Here is a 27,362-nt window from a genome sequence, read left to right as displayed (position 1 = left end):
ACGGAGTCGGAGAAGGAGAAGATGTAATGTCAAGATTCTAGAATAGAGGCTTCGTTGATTCATTCTACAATAACATGTCATAAATTTAAACATTTCAAATATGTATCTAACACATTAACTTAGAGTTTCTGTGGACATAAGTTGCTGCAAAATTGTTCTAAAGGTTAGATAGAGTTGCCACAGAAAGTCGTGAAGATGGAGGCAGTACCTAGGCTACCCATGATAAGCTTCCTATTGAAAGTTAGCCCAGATCGGCAACCTACTGACTTTGGTAAACTTAAACAGGTTGGTTTTTAGTTTTCACCTTTATAATATTACCTTTAGAAATACAAAACCCATGCCAGGATAATTTAAGCACTTTTCTGTTGTGTAATATAAACCCATTGTAGGCCTAGCCTAGGCCTAAATCTGTTATTCCTGTAGCTTAAAGGTAACTTAAATGTGGACCCAGTTTCGGGACTTTGTATCTCGTAAAGTATAAACTGGAAACAAATAGGTTTTATGCCGTTAGAAAGACGAAATTTCAAAGTGTTGTTAGGCCTAAGTTAGTTATTTACACTGATTAAAAATGCTCAGTGTGAGCCTGCACGGGGGGGGGGGGGGCTGTACAGCAAACAACTGAGCAATAGCCTATCTGAATTCGTCCCACATAGGCTACAAGACAGCATCTCTTGTGACACTGATTTCTTGAAATCGCCAAAACCAATGCTGAGTGGTCGATATCAGCCTGTGCCTACTAGGGCCTACGCGGTCGTTATCGGGGCTGCACTTTACTTTAGGTCCTACTCATTCGAAATGCTCATTCGAATGAAAATATCGATTGATATATCAATTAATCAATTGTTTCGAATTCGATTTATTGTTTGGTTAGTTAGGTAAGGTTAAGTTAACCTAATCTAACCAACCAAACGATATATCGAATTAAACAATTGAATACCGGTAACCAATATTTTTATTCGATTGAGTGTAGGACCTAAAGTAAAGTGCAGCCGTAATCGGCCGTTCCCATGATTAAACTTTGAACAGTGCTGCTACCCTTGGGTGTTTCAGTGAACTACCTCCACTCTCAGGGTGAAGCAGCACAATCACCGCTGCTCTATTGTGATTTGTCAGACTGAAATATTTGAATGCCAATTGCGTTCGCTTATTCGATGGCGCGCTGGGGTTTCGCCTGGGCCTCACCGCCATTGGCGAGTGCCTTTTTTTAAGTTACTGTAGGCCTAGTGAACGTGTTAAGGAAAACGATAAAATAAAACATGCTTAGTAAGACTCTGGAAAACCTTATAGGCTACCGTACAGTAGCCTATTATTAAATGATGCTAAGTCATCACTCCAACTTAAGTAGGTAGGCCTACTGGATTAAATAAAAACAGAGTAAGATGGATCCCCATAGTTTTTTAAAGTAGGTACCGTAGGCCTACCTAACATTTTGATTGAGCCTAAATAAGTTACTTGACACAGTCATGTCAATATTTTAACATTGTAATTTACAAATGAAAAGGACAAAAGGCAATACGAGCCGGCAATGCCATGCCCAGGCAGATATATGCCACAGCTTTTGTTAACGTTTTTAAGAAAATTGTCTTGTCTAGCTTACCTTGGTTAGCGTTAGCCTTTGTGATTTTAATTTTATAGGTTACCGGTACTGCAGATCAGTTGTACGTTAATATACTAGGCTACCTATAATCATTAGGCCTAACTTATTAAAAGTTGTATTTTAAGAAATCACAAATTAATTGGCCTAGCCTACTTTCTGTTTTTACTTTACTTTTAACAGAAACATTCCTAAAACATAGGCTAATTAACTTATTGTTTCCGACTGGAAAAAAATATACTTAGGCCTAAAACAACCTCGGTTAATCTGAGGGCTCAGGTAAACGGTGCTCGGATACCGGTAAGTATTACTGTATTCTATAGCCTATGAGTTAAATGGGTTTATTTGTGTTTTTGTTTTTGCAATCTAAAGGCAGTTTAAACTTGTTCCAGTATATCCGTGACTTTTATCATGATGACCCTGAGACTTATTCAGCAGAGTTTCACAAGCTGGAAGCACTCCGAGCCACGGCTATGCGGCCAGCCAACGACGCCACTGGATGCGCAGTGCTCAAAAAGTATTACTGCCAGTTACATTTCCTCCAAAGCCGATTTCCTATGGGCAAGGATGGAGCTGCATCCGTAAACTTTACATGGTTAGTTTACTGTCTAGGTATATTCATTAGGTTTTGACATAGTTGATGGTGGAATTTGAATTCATTTGGGTTTGTTTGTTTGACTAACTTAGTTTTTTAAATGACTTATGCTAGTTACTGGGTTGGTTATAATCTTCTCGTAAAATATCTAAATTAGCCTATACATTAATCTTAAGTAGCCTAAGTTATAGGCCTATGTAGTCTACCTAAGTAGCCTGATTTTAATTTTCACACCCTACAGTAAAGGTTAGGTCACATTAAGTCAGAATAGACTAGGGAATTATGAAACTACAGCAAGCTCTGTTTATGAAATAATATGGGAACAGTTTGAAATATACAGAGCGGTTAAAGCTGACCATCAAAATGTTTTGAACGATAAACTCTCCTTCCAATCCAACTATATTTATAACACAGCTATAAGGATACTGGAGGGAAACAATGAATGAATGAACACGCACCGGTGATAAGAAGACAGAGACAACGTCATAGACCACTTTGACCACCAGTCTAGACTTTACCTCAGCCCGGTCACGATCAATTGTCAATGTCCCTTCGTGTAATGTGTGTCCGTTCCGTGTATCGTGTTTTGTATATGTTTTATTTATTGAACTCTGTTAACGACCTTCGAATGAAGTGATCACTTGACACCTTGAGGCCTGAAGATGGTTCAAAACAAGAACCGAAACTAGTTGCCTAAATCAGCAACAAAGGATTACTATATGCAGGTATTGTAAACCATTTTAAGAAAAATATCTTTTGTGAGAAAACAACTCAATTTCCAAAATAGCCTATTTGCCATAAAATGTGTTTAAATGCTTTTTTGCTTCTGTCTTTCATGTGACAATCTTCAATCTTGTTTCATCGATTTTAGAAATTGTGTTATATTTAAAGCCTACAGAGTTTTTCTTAATTATCTGGTGATGCGTCATTTGCAGGAGAGACACTTACGCTAGCATGGTCTGCACCTTGGCTGATATCAGGTATGAGATGGTCTCCGTGCTATACAACATTGGGGCCTTACACTCTCAGCTTGGCGCAACAGACCCCAGAGCCACCAACGAGGGACTCAAACTGGCCTGCACGCACTTCCAGTGCGCCGCTTATGCCTTCCAGGTACTGGGACTACTTAAACCACATAGGCTACCAGAAAGTTCCAATATTACTGAAAATGATTGAAAATGTAACCTTAGGGGAAACAAAACCACCTCACATTGTATCTATTTCCACACTTTTGAGTGCGTTTTTGAATCCTAAAACGAAATTAATAGGAATATCAAGCGAAACTTTTTGAAATTGATATCCCATGCATTTCTGATAAAAAATAATAGGTAGGTCTATCAATAGAGTGGTGCTAAACTAAGCTTCCTGTGCCGATGATCTGATTGACCACATTAACTGATGGTGTGACAAAATCAATCACCATTTTTTATAGGACTAGCAGTTGTGATTTCAAATATAATTTGTTTCTAGATCATTTTTTGAATGTAGTCCTATCCATTGCCATGTTGATCATAATCGCTTAACTAAATGGGTCAGGAGCGCAAAAGGTTTTGGGTTTGTTAGGGTGTAAGGAAGAGAAAAATGCTCTACAAAGAAGGGGGCACAAGTATCTCTTGTTTCCATTTCCAAATTAAACGGCTCAATGGTAATTTATTTGTTCTACAGACCTACAGTGAAGTTTTATTCAACTGCACAATCATTAGCTAGCCGCACATGAGATTGCCGAACCACAGTACATCTGATGATACTCTCATTAGGAACAATCAACATTCACAACAAATTAATGACACCATCAGCTACAAAAGCCTTTTAATAAATGGTTTTTTTCCATCCTTTGGGGAATAGAAGATTATAAATGTTGTGAAATTGATTTTAAAAATTTACTAAGCCGCTGTTATTTTTTTTAGCATCTGAAGGACACATATCCACAGCCCGCGGGGCTGGACCTGGCACCAGACTTGATGCAGTTCATGTACCAAATCTCTCTGGCGCAAGCTCAAGAGTGCATTCTGGAGAAGAGTATGACTGATAATAGAAAAGCCACCATTAATGGTAGTGATACTACTCAACCATTGTAACTTAATTAACTAGTAATATAGTTTTAAACTACTTTTTTACTTTCTCAGCCTTTCATTTAGGGGAAAACCCTCAGATAACTAGAAAACCTGGTAAATCCGAATCCAGTCAAAGAAATTATAATAATTACATGAAAAAATACCAGTCTTCTAAAGTAATTCTTTTTAATTAGGCTTTAATGGTTTTTGATAACATTATAGGAAATGTTTTATTAACAAAGCTTGTGATCCCTGTTCTAAATTGGTTAGGCATTATTTATTAGCTAATGGAGGCCAAGGGTTTTGCTAGTTTGGGTTGAGTATGCTCCCAATGATTGGGGGTTCTATTGGGTTATTTAATTATCTTAAATCTCTTTATCATTTGTCATCTTGAATCCTTCAGTCTGAATTGTTTAAATTCCCACTTTAATTCAGTAGGCCTACATGTTGCACCATAATTTGTTGTTTTTGAGTCCTTTTTGTTGGAACATGCTTTTTACCAATAACTCATGCTATATTCGTAGCCAAAGTAGCTGCACAGATTGTGGACTACTACAACATGGCTATGAATGCTCTAACTCGTGGAGGGTCAGATGGTAATTCCGTCTTGGAGACAGTCGGCAACAGCCAGTTTAAGGTAAACTATTGACTTAGCAAAGTATAGTGTAATCATTGTTTGTAAAATAATAATGTAAGATGAAATAGTCTCAGATTTACAAGGAATCTCAATAGATTAAGGTTCTCCTTTGAGTCCCCTTTGCGGCTAAGTTGGCTCAATCCAATCTGAGGCAAGCTCTGTATTCTTTACTCCATCTTGTAAAGCTAGCTGGATCCCAACATACAAGCTTTAGTCTTGTTATAGTAGTTGAAGAGTATGTAAAGAAAAATATATGCTTCTGCCAAGGAAAAATCATGTTCTCTATTTTGGTCTATCTTTTACAATGTTGACATTACTCGACACTCGACAGCAAGTTCCTTCACTCTATTGGTTTTTTAAACGTTAGCCGAGTGAAAATTTCATGATTTACAGAGCTGGAAACGATATGTTAAGTTCAAGTCTACGTTCTACGGCTGCATTGCCCTGCTGTACCAGGGACAACAGTCGGAGGAGCAGCAGAAGATGGGCGAGAGGGTGGCCTACTACCAGGCAGCACTTGATAAACTGGCAGAGGCCACTAAACTGACCAAGGGGCTGGACCATCCGGAGGTGAGTGAAACTAAAGAAAGGGAAACAGAGCAAATGATGGACACAGGTTTACAAATTGGCAGAAACACTAAGGCCTACAAAAAAATTGGTGCTATATTTCATATGAAAAAATCACATTTTTAAGGATATCCCAAATTACCTGTAGGCTAGCCTATAGTCTACTGTAAAACATTTAGCCTTTAGACATTCCATTTCCATGTTAGATTTGTAGCAGATTTTTTATCAAAATCGACGTAGTTGATGTGAGCCACATATAGATTGCGCTGATCTAATTTACTAAATTCTGTTGAATACACACACCTAGTCAAGCTGCTTAGGGAATGATTTGTGGTGAGCTATAGCAACTGTTATAACCCATCAACCTAGTCAGCAATAAAAAGTTATGTACCTATAAAATAGAATTTTAAACACTAGTGACACTGGCTCACACAACTACGTTCTTTTTTTTTTAAATTGTCGGCAGCTGGTCCATATAGATGGGATGTCTACTTCAGAGATTAAGGTTAGGCTAAGATAGGCCATAAAGTAATTTATTAGCACCACAACTTAAATAATGTGATTTTTCCAATTCTCATTTCAATAAATCTGCCAACATGTACACTGAAATTTGTTAGGGTAGCGGTTTTGGGAGATTGGTAGGAGTTTTTTCAAGAACGATTTTTGCAAACTGAACACTAAATCTGTGATTTTGGTTTTGAGGTTTTCACTTGTCCTTAGATAGTTAGATAGATGTGTTTTTTTAGGCATATTTGTCCTAATTTCTAGTATAGTTAAAATACAATTTTATACATAATCTTTAGTAGTTTTTATTTGTTTACTTTTGCTAGTTTGAAAAGCTTTTGTCATGAATAATAACAAAATTTATTTTTGCTAGTGTTCAATTAAGTAGGTCCTACCTATTTAAAAAATGTATATTATTGCCCCTGAGTTGGCACAACTTTAAATGAACTAAACATTATTCTGTTTATCAATAGTGACGCTTTCACTTATCAGTCTATGAATGCTTAAAGTAAACATCATTGGCGATAGTAAAGAATAAACATTAGATATTCTCAAGTGTTGAATAGCCAAGTTTTAAATCTCAGTGTATTTTCACATACTGCCCAAATTTAAACTACATTACACCCCTGCAATAGAAATAAGTTATGGTATTACAAAGGACTTAATTTACTCTGTAAGCTCATCTCATCATAATCCAAATGAAGGAATGAACATGCTTTTGATAAATACATTTAATTCAATTTAAAATTTCTTTTCCACTTCTACCGTGTAGGAAAATACCTATATTGTAGATAATCCTATTGGTTGTGGTGGCAACTAGCTTTGGCTTGCTTTGGTTTTCAACCATTATCAGGCATAACAACGTGAACATCGTTTCTCCTGAAGGTTGCCATATTCCACACACATTAAAAAACAAACACTCAACACGCATAACTAGAGTGTCTTATCAAAATTTACAGAAAACAATTATCAAAATGATACATAAAAATGTGATGAAATGTATCGTACTTTCTTTCAACCGGTGATGAGTAAAGGTTTGCCCATGATTCAAATTCCAGTGCCCTAATAAATTGATTAATATTTGCATCGCTGAATTTCCTCTTATACTCAAAATGGACCTTTGAACCAATATTTAATTTGGTGGCTTCACTATTATTGATAATTTCAATAATTTGACAATCATGGTCTGAGAGTGGAGTGTTGATTCCTATGACTCTGTAATAATTGCTTTCTAAATTTGTAAAATATTATCAATTGCGGTTTGAGTTGATTCAGTGATTCTGGTGGGAAAATCAATTAATGACTTAAATCCATTTGCTTTTACAATGCTGCAATAATCTATTTCTATTATTGTAACTTTTATCCAACATATCAATGTTTATATCACCAACAAAAATTATATGTATAAATTTTGAACTTGGAATTTCAAGCATGGTATTTAAATCTTTCAATAAATTCTGATTCGTTTTGTTTTATGGGATTTCTATAACAGCCAATTATAAGTAACTTTTTTTTAAACAAAACTTTTTGAATTTCTACTAAACAAATTTCAAAAATTGTTTCTGAAATAAGATTTTGAATTTCGGGTATTAATATCTCTTTACAGTTAAGGTACGGCTTTGTTAAAACAATTTTAAAATTTTTTTTTTTTGTTAACTTATAAAGCTTCCAGTAAACCTGTCAAATGATTTTTACCTCTAAAACAGTTGTCTGAGTTTTATCCAAATCCAATCCAATCCAATCGGCCGTGTTTACATCCGGTATCGAGCATTCAAAATGGTACCGCCAATTGAGACTGCCGCCGACTGTGAAGTGCGCGCTGTAATTAGATTTTTAAGTGCTAAAGGTGTGAAAGCCATTGAAATTCATCGACAGATTAGTGAGGTGTATGGTGAGAACATTTATGAGTGACGGAATGGTACGCGTCACTGTCCCCAGTACCCAGTGTGTTGCTCATCATGAACGTTGGTGGGGCCGTCTTTAGATGCCCTTACCGACTTGCGTACCATTCCGTCACTCATAATGTTCTCACCATACATTTCAGTAATCTGTCGATGAATTTCAATGGCTTTCACACCTTTAGCACTTAAAAATCTAATTACAGAGCGCACTTCACGGACGGCGGCAGTCTCAATTGGCAGCACCATTTTGATTGCTCAAAATCGGATGTAAACACGGTCAATTGTTGTCGAATTTCCGGCTAGGGCTTGCCAATACACATACACAGCGAAAGTGTCCAAAATGCCAATCGCAGCACTGGAACGGAGAAATTTAAATACGGTACTTACTTAAAAAACATGCCTCGTATGTTGTGTCATGAACTTTTTTGGTGGTGCCATCTGCCTGGAACTTTTTTCCTTAGTAACTTATGTATCTATTCCATCTTCCTTAAAATAGACTGAGAGAAGTAGCCTATTATAAAGCACCAATGGAAGTCATGAAGCCAGGAGGTAGACATATGCAAAATAACACTTATATTTTGTCCCACTGTTGGACTCTTTAGATGATAGTTTGATTGGAACTGCCATTTCATACCATTAATCAATTCACGGTTTTGCCTCAAAATCTAACAAGAAACATTTGTAATGTCCCAAGGTTATTGAAGACGCAATCACTTTCACCATGGATGTGGTGGAAGGGAAGCGAAAAGCGGCGAAAAATGAGAATGAGTTCATCTACCATGAAGAGGTCCCGGAAAAAGACGCACTGCCGGAAATTAAGAAGGCTTCACTCGTAAAAGGGATTCCCTTTGAAGTGACGGACCCTGAGATCTCTGGTCCAGACATCTTTGGACGACTTGTGCCGATGAAGGCTCATGAGGCTTCGTCCCTGTACAGGTAACAGAGGATTTGTAGTAGCTTTACGACGTATTTCCGGGGGAGGCGTTCGGAAAATACGCGAGTCCGGTTTTGACCCGGTTGCCGGATAGCTAGTCGCGCTGGGTTGCGGTTCCAGGGGTCGAAATGTCTAACGAATCGACAGTAAAGGGCGGACTAATATTTTGAAAAGAGAACGGATGGCTCAGACAAAGGGTATGAGATATAAAATCTCCAACAATCGAACCCACGTTATCATCATTGCCATATTTGTTCTCTATATGGAAAGAAAGGTGCGCTGCGGGCGAACCACAGTTCGGGACGGAGTGCTGTGGGCGAACCACAGTTCGGGACGGATTGCTGTGGGCGAACCACAGTTAGGACGGATCGCTGTGGGCTAACCACAGTTAGGGATCGGGGAGTGCTGTGGGCGGACCACAGTTAAGGATAGGTTATTATTGCTAAGAGCTGTGGGCGAACCACAGGGAACTATCGCTAACTAAAGCTAATTGCTGTGGGCGAACCACAGGGAATTATCACTAGCTAGAGCAAAGTGCTGTGGGCGAACCACAGGGAATTAACGCTAACTACGACTAAATGCTGTGGGCGAACCACAGGAATTATCGTTAACTACGACTAAATGCTGTGGGCGAACCACAGGAGATTATCGCTAATTACAGCTAAGTTCTGTGGGCGAACCACAGGGAATTATCGCTAGCTAAAGCTAAGTGCTGTGGGCGAACCACAGGGAACTAAAGCTAATTGCTGTGGGCGAACCACAGGTAGGATCGGAGGATGCTGCGGGCGAACCACAGTTAAGGATGGTTTACACAGATATTTACACAGATTACACAAATAGGCTAGTATCTCGATAATTCAATTAAATAACACGTCTTGATGTCGCACAGTATTTACCTGTCACACTACAGATAATTCGTCCCACAAAACGTTAGATATCTTCGATTAAAGCCGTTAAGATAATAATTTAAAACCACACAACACACAGTAAATAAGACTACAACAGCTAAATGGTTTCCTCGTATGTGTGAGGATGAGAGATACGGTAAATTCCTTTGAATGTAATTATTGTTCAATCGAGTTCAGTTACTAATTACATGTAAAAGTATCGAATTATGTGAGAGGCAAAATGTCAATGTATAGCTGCATTAGCTGCAATGAAGTTAACTCTTGATCAATGCTAAACATACTGAACAAGTTTTACGTTAAGCTGACTATCAGAATATTCAATGAAACTTGATCTTGTACTAGACTTGAACGAATGGTACGACAAATGTCTATTTCAAAGCAAGGTGATGACTACCTTATACAGATTCGTCGTACTTGGTCCTCGGAGACCCGTGCGTGGTTGACAGTCGTCTGTCTCGTGCCCTCGTAGTGGGTATGGTCGACTCCCTGACTCGACTATCAGGTAACGTGAAGTCTGCTCTCTCGTGTCCTGGCCTCGACTGTCTCGAAGAGCTGCGTGTGGTGCAACGGCCGGGGACGACGCTTGTGCGCAGGTCCAGTTGGGCATGCGCAGAGCGCCCGGCGCTGTGCGAATGGAAGCCGCCGACTCAAACGTTGGCGGGATTTACAAATTTACATTTGTGACATTGCATTGGAGCTAAATCGGCCCCTTTCACAAAAATATTTCATGGCAAAATTTAACATGTTACAGCTTGAAACTGTACTTTGTAATTAGGGTCTAGATTGATACGTGAAATCTTCTTCACTATAGTTTAAGATAAGATCAAGGTTATAACTTGAGTAATGTCCCACTGTTTGCCTTACAGCAAGTAATTGTTTGGCCAAATGAATGGTTAGAGCCTAAAAAGAATGCAGGCACGATATATTATTATTAAATCATTAGATAAATATTTAGCCTATTGGTCAGTAATGTATATTCGGAAATGCTTGGCTGCCTGGCTGGTATTTAATAACATGTAATTGCTAGTTGTCAGTTTATTTAACCTTTAGCTACATAAGTTAAAGTGACAGTTATGTATAAGGCCTAGGGTTTAGAATTTTTAGTGATCATAGCCAGCCAGGGTTACTTGAATGGGAAAGATTTGTTTAAGGAAAGGCTCTAGGCCAGGATTTTAAATTGTAGAAAAAGGAGGATAGCAGCTAGCTTACCTTGAAAGTGTGGGTAGGCCATAGAACAAGTAGAAAATACGCTGTGCACACAATATTTCGTCCCCTGAGGGACTTTGTCAAGTGTAGAGAAAGAGTTTATAAGTTTATAATCCATTTTGTAATTTATAAACTCTTTCTCTACACTTGACAAAGTCCCTCAGGGGACGAAATATTGTGTGCACGGTGTATTTTCTACTTGTTCTATGGCCTACCCACACTTTCAAGGTATCCTAGCTACCATTCTTTTTCTACAATTTTGAATGGGAAAGAGTCCAAACTGACACAAGCTTTTCAGTCACAGTTCTCAAAAAACCTTAGTCCATTCTCTTGTCTTTCTTAGTTGAGAATGCTGTCAGTGACAGTGAACTACTCTAATGTGTTGTGTATATAGTGTAAAGCTTTGTCTTTATTGTCCACAATGACTCTTACCCATTCAGAAAATCCAGGCTATCCTCTCTAAAAATCCTAATTTCTTTAAATTTTCTCCTAGTAAATTTTTTTATAGTTTGAATAGTTTCGGAACTAAACTCGAAGCAAAACCTAATTTTAATCTCCTCGCTCCTTTTCAATTCATCTTTAAATTTATTGGTACCACATTTTTGTTGAAAGTATATATATAAAAGCTGTAGGCTTTTAAATAAATATCAAAAAAATATCATCCTGCCAATAGGAGCAAACAATCAGAGACAAGAGTGGTTTCGGTAGAAGAAAGAAAACAACGGTCGGAAAGAATGAAGACGTATTGGGTGGACAAGAAGAAGAGACAGAATTTAAAAAAATCTAACCATTATATTGACTTAAGTGGTCCAATGCTGGCCATAAATTAGTAATAATAATAGTAATAATTAAGGCTGTAGGCTAGTTTTTTGTATGGACTTAGTTCTTCCTTGTACTGTATTGTAATGTTTGCAGTGAGGAGAAGGCCAAGTTGCTGCGCAGGATGGGAGCCATGATAGATGAGAAGGACGAGCAACTGGTGGCATTCACGTCATCCCTCCAGTTGGAGTGTGTCAATGCACACCTAGAGTCCAACCGACTACCACAGGTGGGTGTGAATGTGTCCTTCCCACACACACAATGATGTGATGCTTGAGTGTTAGTGTGTATTGAGTTTGTATTATGGTAGGCCTGCTACAGTCTACTTTTAATTCAAACATTTGATGAATCATAACTTTCGATAATTAAAAATAAAAGCTCAGCCCGTAGATAATCACTTAATATTTCAAAGTTTTTCCATGAATTTCTATACACTCGGTAGTTCAAGCGGAGGGTAAGCTGATTTGGAACACACATTAAATTGAATGTTCCGTCAGCAGAAATTTCTACAATTTTAAGGTAGGGATGTGATTTTATAGATTTTTTTCTGTCTTTAGTTTGCTGTGATCGTTTAAGCTGTTGTTTGAACTATCAAGAGTTGTATGTAACGGTGCGTGAAGAAGTATTTGTTGTATTGTCATGGCAACCAAACATAAATACAAGTCCCTTTAACTGTGGATAAAAGAAGTGATCACAGCAATTGAAAGTGGTAGAGTAAAGCCAGAATGTATCAAATCCCTTCTAAAAGAAAAATAAGTTTTTTACACAATCTTTGCCCTAAACAATGTTGTGATGAGCAAGAAAAAAAAAGTAAACAAAAATAACAGATTTTTTAAAACTAAAATGAGCTGTTTCAGTATAAATTTCTGTACCTTACGTCTTTCGGAAGTGAACTCTGTAATTAAAACGATTTCTTTGCCTGGCTCACCAATTTTGAGCTATCAAGAGTCCATTGTACAATGATTTTCTACACTACTTAACATGCCTTGCAAGTCAAAAATCAAAGGTTTGATCAATGCTGTATCTCGTAATGTTCCAGGACATAGTAGACCGCTGTGCCGCTCTCAGTGCCAAGCCTGATGCCATTCAGAACCTGATAGAGGCCATGGACAAGCTGTCGGACATCTATCATGATGTAGAAGCCATGCTGAAGGAGATAATGGAACTAATTCAGGTGAATCATTCTGAACTGGCCTGTAGTTTGTTCTTGGCCACTTGTAGCATACTGGTAATGTTTTGAATTGTGTTATACTTATCGATCACTAACAAACTCACATCGTTTTCTGCAGCAGTGTAGACATCATCGTCGTCTTCCGCAATGGTAGCAGAATAATGAATATCTCCAGTGGACATGTGGTTGGGTATCAGTATGATTCGGACTTTTGTCAAACTATTATCGACAAAATCCCTAATTTCAAAATATTAATTTTGTATACAAAAGAGAAAGTATCCATGACTTCATTCCATGGCCTAGGTATAAAAAACTGAAAACTAATATACCTTCCTAACTAATTTTTCAATTGTTACCAGAACGAAGAGGTGGAAGAGAAGGAGTATCAGCAGGTGATGGGTAGCCGGCCTCCGTCTATAGTGGCTACAGATCTGACAAGGGAGGCCAAGAAGTACGAGGAGGCTCACAACAAGGCTGCAATGAGTAACCAGACTCTACACAAGGCTATGACTCAACATATAGCAAACCTGAGACTGCTGGAACTGCCTCTTTCAGAGCTTGCTCAGCAAATACCATCCGTCTCAGCACTCAACTGTGAGTAACCATTGCTCTTGTACCCTCTGTGTCAGCTCAGCACTCAACTGTGAGTAACCATTGCTCTTGTACCCTCTGTGTCAGCTCAGCACTCAACTGTGAGTAACCATTGCTCTTGTACCCTCTGTGTCAGCTCAGCACTAAACTGTGAGTAAATTATTCTCACAGTTTTAACCATGTCAGTTAATCTCCTGACATGGTAGAAAATTTGTGATCAACCACATTTGCTGTAACTTAAATCAAAATATCCTACAATAATGGTGACGACTTGAATTTAAGCAATGTTTTTCCACCTGCTAAATATTCCAAAATTCCTTTCTTGAAAAATGTAAAAATCATTCCAATCCTTCTAAAAACCGGTAATATAAATTTTCTGAAACTAATAACTTTTGTCCACAGAGTTAAGTGCTGGCAACTTACCCCTAGCCAGCAATTTATGTTTCTGTAGTTATTGTTAAGAATCTTGATCTGTGTAATCTTAAGCTTTTGATAATGTGTAAAGAGCAACTGAAGATAATGTGACGATGTTGTGATTTGTAGTGGGAGAACAGCCTGTGGTGAAGGAGATGCAGATGTTGGTAGGAAAGGTGGAGGAGATGAGGAGACAGAGAGCCATGTTGTCATCACAGCTGAGAGAGAGTGTGTGTGCAGACGACATTACAACACAGCTGGTCACGAGACAACACGACAACCTGGAGGCTATTTTTCAGGAAGAACTGCAGAAGCATGTCAAATATGTTAGTATTAATGTTTCATTTTAAAATATTGCCACTAAACTGAACTATTGTGTTTGGTCAAGTGGTTAAATTTTGAGAAATTGTTGTGGGAACATGAAAGGTTCACAAAATGGTTGAAGTAAATGCTATTTCATATTAGATGTTCAATCTTTGTTTCACAAATAAAATTGCAAATAGTTTGTCAGATAATATATGTATAGGACAGCAATGTACTGTAGTACCATAGATAAATCATACTCCTTAGTAGATTTGCCATCCTTATGGAACAGCTGAAGCCAATTTTATTGTTTGTTCTGTACGTCCAACTGTAGAGGTTATGTTTTGTTTACAATTTGTTTCTTGTTATTTCAGTCATTTAAAACCTCATTTAATCATATAAAACGATTTAATCATAAAGAATAACTGGTCCCCTAGTTATATAACCAAATAGTAAAGCACAAATCATGAAAATAACCCTAAAATAATAGAAACAAAATGTGGTCTACCCCAGCGATCAGTGTGGACGTACATGAACTAGACATGAAAAACAAGCTTCAAAATTTACAATGGGATGAGGAGTCTACTTGTGTTGCTTAGTCTATGGTAGTACGTTCTGTACTTAATTAAATAAAGGAGACGAGAATGAGAGGACCCGTGTGAAAAATGTACATTTTTATAGGTTTGGTTCTTAGGCAAAAGGAATAATGCAATAGGATATTGCATAGGGAATAAAACTACTAATTTTCAATAAATTAAATTTGTTACTTTTAAATCTACTTGAAGTGTGATTTACGTGACCTCAATTGAAGTAACCAGACAATCGGGTGTAAAAATACTAGGCATATTTCAAATCCCTTTTACTGTTTTGTCTACAATCTATTGTTATTAAACTTTCCACTAACGGATTAGCTATTAGATTACAATTCACATTTAAACCGTGATAAAGGAAGTTGGTAAGCAAAACTGGATCTGTGAAAATCAACTCTAAAACTATTTTTGAACCGCAAGGGGTCGAAGCCCTATACGCTTACCGTGCTTTAGACAAATGCACTCGCCTTAATTCCCTTTGCTCAAAGCGCTATGGACGACTATACTTGCCTTATAATACAGAGTGCATTGGCTGGTCTATTAAGTCTGAATTTAGTCTCCTTAACTTTTTATAAGGTCTTAAAAATTTAAATTTTCCAATTTTTCAAAAGTTTGAAGTGCAATATTTTTGGTGGGGCAAACTATAAAAATCCAATTTTTACATATGTGATGTGCCTATTTTATGGTAGGAACATACAACAAAAATTTAAATGTTGGTATGTGAGTGAAAATTTAAAAACGTACGTTTTCATGTCCCTGGCCTTTTACTTCGTATATACTGGATTTGTAGTTTATTATTATGTGTTTTAATATTTTTTGGGACGGGGGCAACATGTTACACACATTTATTTGGTTTTAAATAGGTTCTAGGTATTTTTTTTTGTATTTTTAAAGTCTCGAAATTCACGACCATGACGTGTCCCTAGGGTACATTTTCCAACTTTCACGCTGTTTTTAAACTAATTATTCATGCCGAAATATGTAAAGCCATATTTTTATGTCATCAATGGTTATTAAACTTACAAAAAAGGAGCATATTATAATTTTGTTGTCATTACAAACTGACTACCATGACAAAATAAGTCTGTCCCTCGATTTGGCGTCACGGCCATTTGGGAAAAATTTTCAACTTTGGAGCACGACAGTGCCAAGCCTGGCGTCGATGGAGTCAGTTGGTTTTAGATACTAGTTCGGGGTGTACGTCAGGATTGTAGTGCCGGTCGTTTCGAGTTGAATGGAGGAATTACAAGATTAATAAAGGAAAGATGGTGTTTTTTGTAATTTTGGTGTGTCCATGACCGTATCTAGTCATTCGATGAAGTAGACATGGTGTTAATTTTTGTTTATAAGATATTTCAATTGCTAGATTAACCTAGAAGTCCACTTTGTATCCTCGAACATGAGGTGCAGGGCTACTGCCAGAACAGAGCCAAATAACACGTAATTTCACGACCAAAGTTTCACGACCATCGCGGGTTTTTTCACGACCAATCCAGCCTTATGGATTATAGTGTGTTTGGTCGTGACAATAACTTTAATATAATTGTAAATTGAACAGTTTAGTTCAATTGAAACACATATTTTTATTATAACTAACAGGATAATTGAAGGATTGTTTAGAAAGATTTAGATTATTCCAGAAAATTCACGACCGTACCGCTTGTCCCTGACCATCACATTTATGATTTCTTTCATAAAAATTTCAAAAATTAAAATATCGTCATATTTCAATGTTTTATACACAAAAGAAGCACACCTCTATACAAACATAACAATTTTTCGGGTCTCAGGTAAGTTTTTTCGAAGTTATACAAACTTAAAAAGATTTTATTGGCTTTTTTTCAATTTTTTGAGTTTTTTTATTTTTTTCTACAAAGACCAAATATACCAAAAGCTCAGTGACCTTTTTATTGTATAATGGTCATAAAAGTAAATTAGTTTATAGCAAAACATAGTTATAAAAATAATACTAACTATTTTTAATATTCATTTAAACGTCCGTTATGGTCGTGACAGGATTTTGTGTTTTTCCACTAAAGATACTCTTTTAAAAAGAAACTACCAAAGATATTTGCGTTACCATGGACATTTTATGAAACTTCAAATGTTAATGAAATAAAAAAAAAATAATAAAAGTTTTGAAAAAAGAGGAAAAAAATTTGCAAAGTGCTTTTTCTGAAAACGTACGTTTTTAAATTTTCACTCATTTGATCTCACAATCTAGTAACAATGCAATAGTAAACTTGTTACAAAATTAAGAGCGAGAATATGTCCAGGAAAAAAGATCAAGAACAAAAGTGGTTATCAATGGAAATAAAATATAAAAATAAAAGCGTGCGGTTCTATCTTAAGTCTTAAGGATTTACAGTCAACGGTTCTATGTAACTTAAATGGACTGGATTTTGCGTTTAAGAAAACTCATCCAGTGTGTCAGTGTTATACATATGTTACATTATTAAAACTGGTTTTATTGTTGTTATATTATTATAATTATAAAACAATCAGCTTTGGCTTATGGGAAACATATTTTTTTTAAGTATAAGTTGTGTTATGGTTAAGGCCACCCAACATATCTGTAGCGCGGTAAGGGTTAAATTACCTTTTTAAATACCATTTGCAGGTGCACTATATCACAAGGTTTGAAATGACACCTCAATCATGAAAACCTGTTAAGCAGGCCTGCTGTAAAAGGGAGGGATGTCACAGAGTAACCCTTGTTGTATTTAATATGCAAATAGATTCTAATATAGTAATTTTCTATTTTTCAGGTTTCATTAATTGAACAGAACCTAACTGCCCAAGATAACATCATAAAAGCTTTAACTGAGACGTATGCTCAGTACGCTCCCGTGCGCAAAGCCACGATGGAAGTGATGAGACAGCGAAACTTGACATTGTCAGCGCTCATATCGTCTTACGATGCGTACGAAGATCTCATAGCAAAGACCAACAAGGGGCAAGAGTTTTACAAGAAACTGGAAACAAACGTAACTAAACTTCACCAAAGGGTAAAGGGAACATGCAAAGTACAGCAGGAAGAGAGAGACACTATTCTGGCAAAGAACTGTAAGACACTTCCGTCAAAAGTGAAATCTTCTGTAGATGATGTCCATCCGTACATTCCTCCGGGGAAAGGACCCTCTGGTGGGCCAAAATTAAAGGATTACCTGGAGAACTATAAGAGAGACAAGTCGGGTGGAATCAGTCAAATTCCTGGAGGCCAAATGAATGAACCGTACTACAATCAGAGTATACCAGCCAAGCCTACTGGGTACCCTGACAATGTCACTGCGTATGACCCAACACCACTCTGGGTACCCAGTGTGAGGCCAGCTCCAGTAGGACAGGAAGGAACCACTCCCAGTACCACTTCACAGGACTTGAAACAAGAACTGAGCATGAGCTTGTACTCTTCAAAGAGCTTGTACTCTCCACGTATAAATACAGAAATCATTCATCCCCCTTATGAAAACATGTTTAAGAAATTAGAATATGATCATTCAAAATATGATTATGATGTCCTTCGTGAATATGACATTTCTGATGATGATCCCTCTACACCCAATCCTAAACTGCCCAACACTGGCTACCCTGCTCCAGCTCCCTCTTCCATTGGACAGTCTGTTACAACATATCCTGTCACACCGGCCTCACTGGCACAGAACTATCTAACTTCTTATGACATTTATAAACAGCCTGCTGAAAATGCCTCTCAATACAGCCATTCCACTTGGTATAGTTTACCAACAAGTACGCCTCAGAGTAATGTGAATTCCCAACAAGGATACACCCCGACCAATGTCCCGACTACATTGTCTCAAGAGTATTCAACTCAAACTTATCAGCCTAACCAGCCCCAGAATACAGGTCACGTGCAACAAATGACCCAGTATCCCAGTGGATTTCAAAACTATCCAACTCATAACTATCCTACAGCAACTACTGTCAATCTTCAGCATTATCCGACGACCATTGCAACCCCGCAAGCTACCAGCTATCAAGCAGGTTTCAACCAAAGTTCCTTGTACCCTTATCAAACTCCGTCTACGCAGCCTCAGACGTCTGTTATGCAATCTCAGCAGCCGATTGCTTCAGCATCACCAGCTTCTGGAGGTTACAATTTACAAAACAATCAAGTAGCCAATCCATACACTACTCAGAATTCTGCAGTTGCCCAGGGGACACAAGGGGGACAAGCGATGTATACACAATATTCAAATGCTGCTTACCCTGCTGCGTACTCTACTCTGACAAACCAAGGATCTCACGCATTGGCACAGTCCAGTGATCCGAGTAACCAACAGTATTCACCATACATTCCACAGATGTACTCTGCGTACACCAACGATAAAGTATCTCAAGCTAATACAACACCCTGGGCTAACTCTCAACCTGGTCAAATCCCCCAGAACTACTACAACCAGTACGCTAACTTCTCCCAGAGCACGGAAGCGAAGTACACTCCTGCTACGGCAGCTTCTTATTACTCTCGCGCCGGACAAAGCTCGAACTATCAGACAAGTGCATCCACACCGCAACAGACTAATCAGGTTGGCCAACCTACCTACACTCAGGGCAACTACTACTACCAACCTTACGGGTATCAGTACACATCAGGAACTTTGCAGAATTTGACCGTGGAGTCGCCCTCAAGAGTATACACCCCTAGCCAGACTCAACAAGGACAAATAACACCTCAAAGTCCAATGACGTACATGCAGGCCTCGAGTAACTTGACTCTCACTTCTGTCAACAGCGCCAAGAGCGTTACTGGGGATAAAGACTCTTCTAACGTAGATCTGTTGGCTGGTCTTGATTTTTCTGTCAGTCAAGATCCTCTTGTGCCTCAACAGCAGAAAGAAGTGTCTGTCAAACCTGTGTCAGTAAACTCCATTGTGGAAAAGTTTGCTGCTGTCACTTTGACAGAAACAAGTTCTTCAGAGACTACTGTGGAGTCAAATTCCTCTGTGGAATCAAAAGCATCGGTGGAATCATCAGAATCAGTCTACGTAACTGCCCAATCGGTAAGAATTAGTACTGTAACTAAACATTTCTTACGTTACACTCATTTTTAGGTGTGTTTTCCTTGTGTTTTGACTTTTAATTTTTAATTTCAGTAAGCTCTCAAATAACGAAATAAAATTGCTAATGACCACTTGTACAATCTCAGATAACCCAAAATCACAATTAACTGTCACAAAAATTGTTTATTTGACTTAGAAATATTTGTATTGGGTACAAACTCACTGACGTTAACTACCTACCAACTATACTCAGACCTCAGATACAGAGGAACGTGATGGCTGGTAGAGAACTTATTACATTTTTGTTCAAACATTCCACTGTTAAATATTTAACTCTTTTTTCTCTTAAATCTGATCGCTAAATCTGTGTGATCCACTTTAAAACACTTAAAATTGTCCATGTACCATAGTAAAAAAGTTTTAAAAATTTATTTGCTCTCTTGACACATATTTTTCAACTATGTATATTATTTTCTCCCTACCTCCCCAGTCCCCAGCTGCCTGTATACTTTGCTCGTAGAGAAGAGATTTTTTGCCCTACAATGTGTTAGTCTTCAAAATTTAATTTGTGTATAAATTCTCATTATTTAATTGTTTCTTCGGAATTTCAGAGCTCGGAAGACAAAGTAGGGAAGAAATTTCAATTAAAAGATCCATTTAACGACACCGAAGCCTTGAACCAGTTTGTCCAGGAAGTAGAGAAGTTTGAAAAATTTGTTGAGAGTTTAACGGTGAAAACTCTCAATGGACCTACACCACTGGATATCAAATGGAAGGAACTGCTAGATTTGAAGGTAATTTGTTTGTATATTTATTTTGTGTTATCGTTGTAAACATTCAGTAACAGATAAATATTTAATTTATTTTTATAAAAAAAAAAACATATAGTGAACAATATCTAAACTTCCCAAACCTCAACTAATTTTTTTCTGCTGTTTCCTTATAATCAGTGAAATTCTGTTTTTTTTTGTTTTATATATATATTTGATAATTGATAATTGATAATTGATTGATTTAAGTTATTGCAAGTGACTTTTTACACTTACCAAACATTGTAGCAAATTGAAAAAATGGGTTTAAAAAGGCGTGACAAAATATTTTTCCATTATTTAAATCTTTGTTTTAGATCAAAAGACAGATGTAAAGCTACTTTATGATTGTATTAAATACTAAATTGTTGAGATTTGTTCTCAGGAAAAGGACAGTGACAATCACAGTATTTCTGTCGCTCGCTGCTATCCAGTGAAGAACCGGTTCTCTGATATTCTTCCTTATGATAACTCCAGAGTAGAACTGCCGTCCACTAAAGATGATTACATAAACGCATCGTATGTCAAGGTATGAAATATCAATATCATTCATTTCCAAATTCAAGTTTAGCTCAAATATTGGTAACATTTAATATATGTATTTTTTTTCTGTTGAAAACTTCAAAAGGTACCTGCAAACAATAAATTGACTAAAAACATTTGTATAAAACTATCAACTAAAACAAAACTATTAATTGTAACTGTAAGATTACTTGATAATTTTATATTCTAGATATGGTAGATTAGTGGTTGTTTCTTGGATTGATACGTTCCCGGGTAAGCGGGACTGGACCCCCCCAGGGCTAAAAATATTTTAATTATTAATTCCCTAATATTTTTTGTATACTTTTAGATTGCCTAATTTAGCAATATTGAACACATATTTTTTTAAATTTTCCTGGGGGATGGCCCCCCCTTAGAAAGACCCTAGCCCTCTGTCTGAATCCCACCCCCAAGGCAAAGTCCTGGGGACGCCACTGCAACCTAATACTTTAGTTAACACACAACAAAACTTCTAGTTGCCTAGTGTATTATATGGTAATTTACAAATGTAACGATTAATTACTAGTTTCCTCTCAGTACACCTCTTTGTCAAAGTTGAGGCAATGATAGTGCCCCAATTTAGAGTTTTTACAAATTCAATGCTATTTAGCCTATAAAGTAAGAACCCAACCCCCCCCCCCCAAAAAAAAAAAGTAAAGAATCAACGTAAAGCTTCCAACAATGAAAGCTTCCTACCAAACCTCTTTGGACTTTGAGTTAATGCGACTCACACTCTTTGCTGGTGTACGGAGAGTTTTGCGGATTCTACCAATTATTTCCACGGTTTAAGCTGTTATCCTAAATAATTTTACCCAGTTTCCTATCATTTTCTAATCTGAAACAGCACCATGTCAACCAAGGATTGAGTGTAGTCTAAACAATCTCTCTTGAACAAGAATCATTATTTGTTTACATATCATGCGGCAGCTAAAGAAAATTGGGAAGAAACAAAACATTATCCCAACGTGTAGATAGTATGGTAAGAATCACCTTTGATGTTTGTTCAGGATGTAACACCCAACTTCCCAGACTTCATAGTTACACAGATGCCTCTACAAGCCACTTTTGGGGACTTTTGGACCATGGTGCTGGAGCAGCAGGTGGAGCTGATAGTCTGTCTACTGAACGACACAGAGGTAAATAAAAAGATAGTAAATTGTCTATAGGCTAAGTCCCCAGATATGTAGGTCTATATTAGTGAATTGAAATCACTAATTGTTCTTGATTGGTTATCTCTTTTGAGTTATAACTTTCTTTTTCCTTGTCATAGTTATAATTACAGTAAACCCCCACTAATCTGTTGCCTAATGGACTAGGACTTTAGTTAGAACAGTGAAAAGATTGGATTATCCGAGGAGCAGCATGTTATGGAAATGGCCGCGATCATGGGAGTTGATTATAATGTTTCCATTACTGCAGGAGATATTCAGGAGTTTGCTGGGATCGCAGATATCGACGATAAAGTTTCTATGACGGCAGGAGACAATGATGAGGTCCCCACGAATTTGGGGGATTTTTTATATTTTGCACGGTTGCAAAAGAGAATAAGTTGTTCTATGATCACAGTATTCAATATTTTGTCACAATTACAGTGGATGTTAATGTTTCTGTTACCGTAGGAGAAGTCGTTGATTTGGCCGCGATTGTGGAAAACGATGATATTTACATGACTGCACTGGATAAAAACATTTGTCGCAATTGCAGGAGACGATAATATCTACACGACCATGGAAAATAGTCACAATATTACTGCGATAACATTTTCACCAATAAGCAATGGTATGGTCGGATTAAGCAAGGGATTGGGGTTCTACTGCACTATAACTGGTAATCGGATTAATATAGTTTTGTGGCATCAAAAATTGTGCGTCCAACCAAAGTTTTAAAAGTATAATATGTCGTTTGGTTATTGCTATGAAATGCAATCTATCTGTCACTCTAAAATCTATACTGCTAGCAACTGCATCATCAGTGATGCAGGACTAAAAACTGAGAAGACACTCAGGGTTATAGGGATACAAAATCTCTCTAAAATTTCACTATATTGGAACTGGTGTACTGGATTCACAGTGTTGTTGGAGTAATACGGGGCTGTCAACAATTAGTTAAAAATTACAAAAAGGTATTTCGATTAAAGTAGCCTCTGGTCTAAGTGGTATTTTTCCATTTACTGTGGTTCTTAATATTTTTGTCTGCCACAATAATCTCACTCAATCTATTATGTATAAATTATGAAAGTACTTCACACTATATGTTTTTTTTTTTTTTGTAGGTAGAGGAGGCTGGGGGCAGATACTGGCCTACAGAGAAGGGAGTGGAGATGATAGTAGGTCGTGTCAAACTGACCCTGCAGACCTGTAACACCTGCAAACATTGGGTGGAGCGAATCATATACGTCACTGACACGAGACTGGCCAAAGTGGTTGTACACCTACAATTCACTGAGTGGCCCGGCAGGTTAGTAAGCATAGATTTATTGCAGAATTGATTAGCCGAATATTTTGAATTCAGAGAAAACTATAGAACATTTTCAATTTAATGGGTCTTTACGACAAAAATATTGTACACAGCATGATAGCTTGTCCGTTTACAAAATGATTTTGTGATCTCCCTTGATGTTAGCGATCGTGATCATCTTCTTGTTGTTATGACACCCATCTACATCGCTTACTGCTATAGTTTTATAGGACTTTAACTAAACTTTTCATGAACTATATATTATTTATCAGACATCTTACAATTTTGGGGGTTCTAGCAAAAAGATAGCTTCCTGTCCTGAAGATGTTTTGCAAAAACTTAAATCTTGTGTAATTAAAACATTTTTAAAAGTTGTTTATTGGAAAAACTCAAATTACTCAAACAATATTATACCTTGCAAATGGTAAATTTAGGGTGATTGTATCCAGCTCAATGATTTGTGGGGTCAAATAATGATTGATTTTATGAAAAAACTGTAAATGTGCAAACCAATTATAAGATGACACATCACTCCTTGGTGTTGCACTAGTCTGCCATGCACGTACGTTGTGTTGCAGTTCGTTCCCGTCGTCTCCTGGACCATTCCTGTCTCTGGTGTCTGAGTCCCTCAACAATGTTGCTCAACAGAGAGGTGGAGGCCCTGCTGTCGTCCACTGTCTCTCAGGTTAGTCCTCGCCATCTTTGCTAACTTTACGGCAGACAAACAATTAATAGAAAATAGAATTTTAAAAAAATTCTTCAAATGCATGAACCTATGTTTATTTAAGCTACTTCACAAACCAGCATGATTGGACTATGGATACAGGGTTTTATGTGGGTTTTTATTGGCTAAAATTTGGCTTTTCCTATTTTTTACTTTAAAAACATCGAATTTTTCAGTTTCTTTCCAAACCATTTTAAAGATTAAAAATACAAATAAATTTGAACATTGAAGCACTGTTCTACGTTTATAGGTTCCTAGAAAATAATCTGTGTTACATTGCCTGTACCAGCAAACCTAAGTAATTATTAGTCTTAATGTAATTTAAATTGTTTGGTTGTACTGATATTTTAAGGAAATGTTTGAGTGAAAATAAAATCAGGCGAATGGAAATGTGTTTATTCTGCAGGTTTGCTGCCGTGATATTCATTGATACAAAGTCATCTTGGCCAAGTGTTAAACTAGATTTTGGTGACATAAGTGTTACTCAAATAAGAGTAAGAATAAAAAATGTATTGACCATTAACAAATACATTGTTTACGATAAATCTCATTTACAATAGGTTAAATTGTAATACAATTACAACTGTTGGTTCTGCCGCAGGTGTGGGCAGGTCAGGTCTGTTTCTGCTCACGGCAGCCTCCATCTGTCACATCCTGAACTGTCGTACTCTCCCGGACCTGGTGATCCTGGCGGCCGTCATAGCCAGGTGGCGCAAGAACCCTCTCCGGGACAGAGAGCACTTCCGTTTCAGCTACCAGACATTGCTGTACTATGCGCAGGACCTACTCATGAAACGTACGTTGAGTGCCTACTTTGCTTTTTAACACTAAACTTTTCTCACCTGTTTTACTCAGTTTTTTTTATTTTAAGTTCCTTCCCTGGATTCAAAAACTCCCATCATAAAGATTGTTACTACCAGTTGACAGGAAAGCAAGCTTACATTTTAATAAGTCCATAGAGACACATAAACATCACATAAGTAGATTTCTCTAAGGTTGACAAGTGGTCAGTGACCACATATAACACAACACAGTAAAGCTTAATGTTTGGTCCCTGTTCATCAGAGGCTAAGAAAGAAGACTCAGTCCCTCTCTTCTGATAAAGTCCCTAACAGAGACAAAATATTTGTGTGTTACCAAAGCTAATCTGGACTCTTATCTACCAGGTAAGCTAGCTGATCCCTATCCTTTTCACAAAACACATAATAATCACATAATTTGTTACACATAATAATCCTTTCTTAATGGTTTCTTTGTTGTGTCTTCATCTTCTTCCCTATTATATGCCTAAGCCAAGTACTCTTAACTCTAGAAACTAGTCTTAAAGGTAAGTATCACATATCGGATCAACTGATTCCAGCTTGTCTGCCTGTATTGTTCCAATATTGTTAGGCCCAAGGAAATAAACCACAACATTTTTCACTGTTAGGTGGCATTTTAGCGAGCAGATCAAGTTTTGAGGAGAAGCGGACCAAATCTCACACTCGGCACCCTTCAGAGGACTTCTTGCTGGGTCCTCCCAAGGATGTCATGCCTCAGGAGAGTCCTGAGAAAAAACAGTCAGGTGTGTATTTCAGTTCAATTCCTTTTAGACAACCAAAACTGAACAGTACATTAGTCATTGTTGTACATACCAACAGTGCGTTCTTATTGGCCTCTTCTCCTTCTGTAGGCCTAATAGTGATGCTTTTTTCACAGTTGTGGACACCTGCTTACTGCAATCAATAGCTAAACTTAAGTAGTGCTTTTGCAGCTGGTCTAGAGCAAAAGCAGTGTTTCCTGATCTTGGGGTACAAGAAACCAAGAATGGTGCAGTGCACATGAACACCTAATCTTTTTGGCAGGATTGTTTGAGCTGGTAAACCAGCATTATTTCAGTGCTTAAAATTATTTTTTGATTTAACGTAATAAAAACCAAGTGACTTACGCAAAGTACCTAGTATGTGTGAAATAAATATTCTTGTGCACGGTGCTCAATACTTCATCTCTAGTAAAAAATCTTATTCTCGAACAAGGTTCACACTCATAGTTGAAAAATGGGATAGTTAGGTTGATGAATTAATCAAAACTTTCCTTCCATAGTTACATTCATGCGACTGAGTGGTAGAAAAAATATTTTGGTCTTGTAAACTGGTTTGCCAGAAAAGATTTTGGGGAAAATTGGGCTAGAGGATTAGATTGTCCTGCCGACCTGGAAACTGGGAATTTTTATGCAAATTTTGATCACTGGGAAAAATTTGGTGAACTATGTAGATAAATTTTGTAGAGAACCAGGAAATATAAATGTTTGAATAATAGCCGAAAAATCTGCGCAAAATCACCAATTATTCTCGTTTTGCTTTTGAATTTTAAACCTGGAAAACCTGGTGGTGTCCTTGAATTTTATTTTGATGGGATGATAGACAACCATGTGTTAAACAGTGGGTTAAACTATAGTAAATATTGTAAATCACAAGCCAAAATTAACTACGTAATATCATTGACTAATAGTCAAAGGTAATATTTTGACCTGTTTTGACCTCATTCAGGTGTCTCCATGGTAAATTAATTCTGTTTATGTTTATATGAATAAGATAATGTTAGATTTTCCTGCTGTCTTCCCTGGTAAGCAATCTATACTTTGTACAACACTAATTATACTTAAAGGAGAATATTGTTTTCACTGTTTGCTAAAACTTGTACGTAAATGAGAATAAGTTGTCAGGGTTTTTAATAATATTATATTACTAAACACATTTGCCTCCATCTAATCACTGTACTCGTTGGGTTTCTGTTACAGAAGGTATTTCCTCAGAAGCAGCTGCCTCCAACTCTTCAGATCCTCTCAGTCAACTTGACCCCCTTTGGTCTCTCAAGAGACCCAAGTAGTTATATTCCTACAACAGTGATTTTATATTGTTTATTAAATATTTCTATGACTATCGATTGCTTATTTGTGAGTTATAAGTATTGTTAAAAAGTATCTTTTAGTTTTATTAACTTATTCATATTTACAGTTTAATAAAGTTTAATCTTAA

At 37.1% G+C, this 27,362-nt stretch overlaps 1 protein-coding gene across 1 annotated transcript; it reads left to right on the top strand.

Annotated features, from left to right (window-relative positions):
* Nucleotides 1–27,362, top strand: LOC128999898 (tyrosine-protein phosphatase non-receptor type 23-like). The gene is made up of 20 exons (XM_054426655.1): nt 1–285; nt 1,987–2,189; nt 3,125–3,302; nt 4,097–4,241; nt 4,768–4,880; nt 5,274–5,450; nt 8,547–8,788; nt 11,816–11,948; nt 12,759–12,893; nt 13,250–13,484; nt 14,025–14,221; nt 17,557–19,812; nt 20,424–20,606; nt 21,007–21,150; nt 22,172–22,300; nt 23,437–23,621; nt 24,200–24,306; nt 24,947–25,141; nt 25,775–25,909; nt 27,125–27,362. Exons 1-20 carry the CDS (start codon nt 196–198, stop codon nt 27,211–27,213), a joined length of 5,271 nt encoding a protein of 1,756 aa, XP_054282630.1. The 5' UTR covers nt 1–195; the 3' UTR covers nt 27,214–27,362.

The sequence above is a fragment of the Macrosteles quadrilineatus genome, unplaced genomic scaffold (assembly GCF_028750875.1).
Source record: "Macrosteles quadrilineatus isolate MER2022 unplaced genomic scaffold, UCM_ALF_1.0 Scaffold_8__2_contigs__length_117827958, whole genome shotgun sequence".
NCBI classification, from domain to species: domain Eukaryota; kingdom Metazoa; phylum Arthropoda; class Insecta; order Hemiptera; family Cicadellidae; genus Macrosteles; species Macrosteles quadrilineatus.
This window is presented reverse-complemented; position numbering and strand designations above follow the sequence as displayed.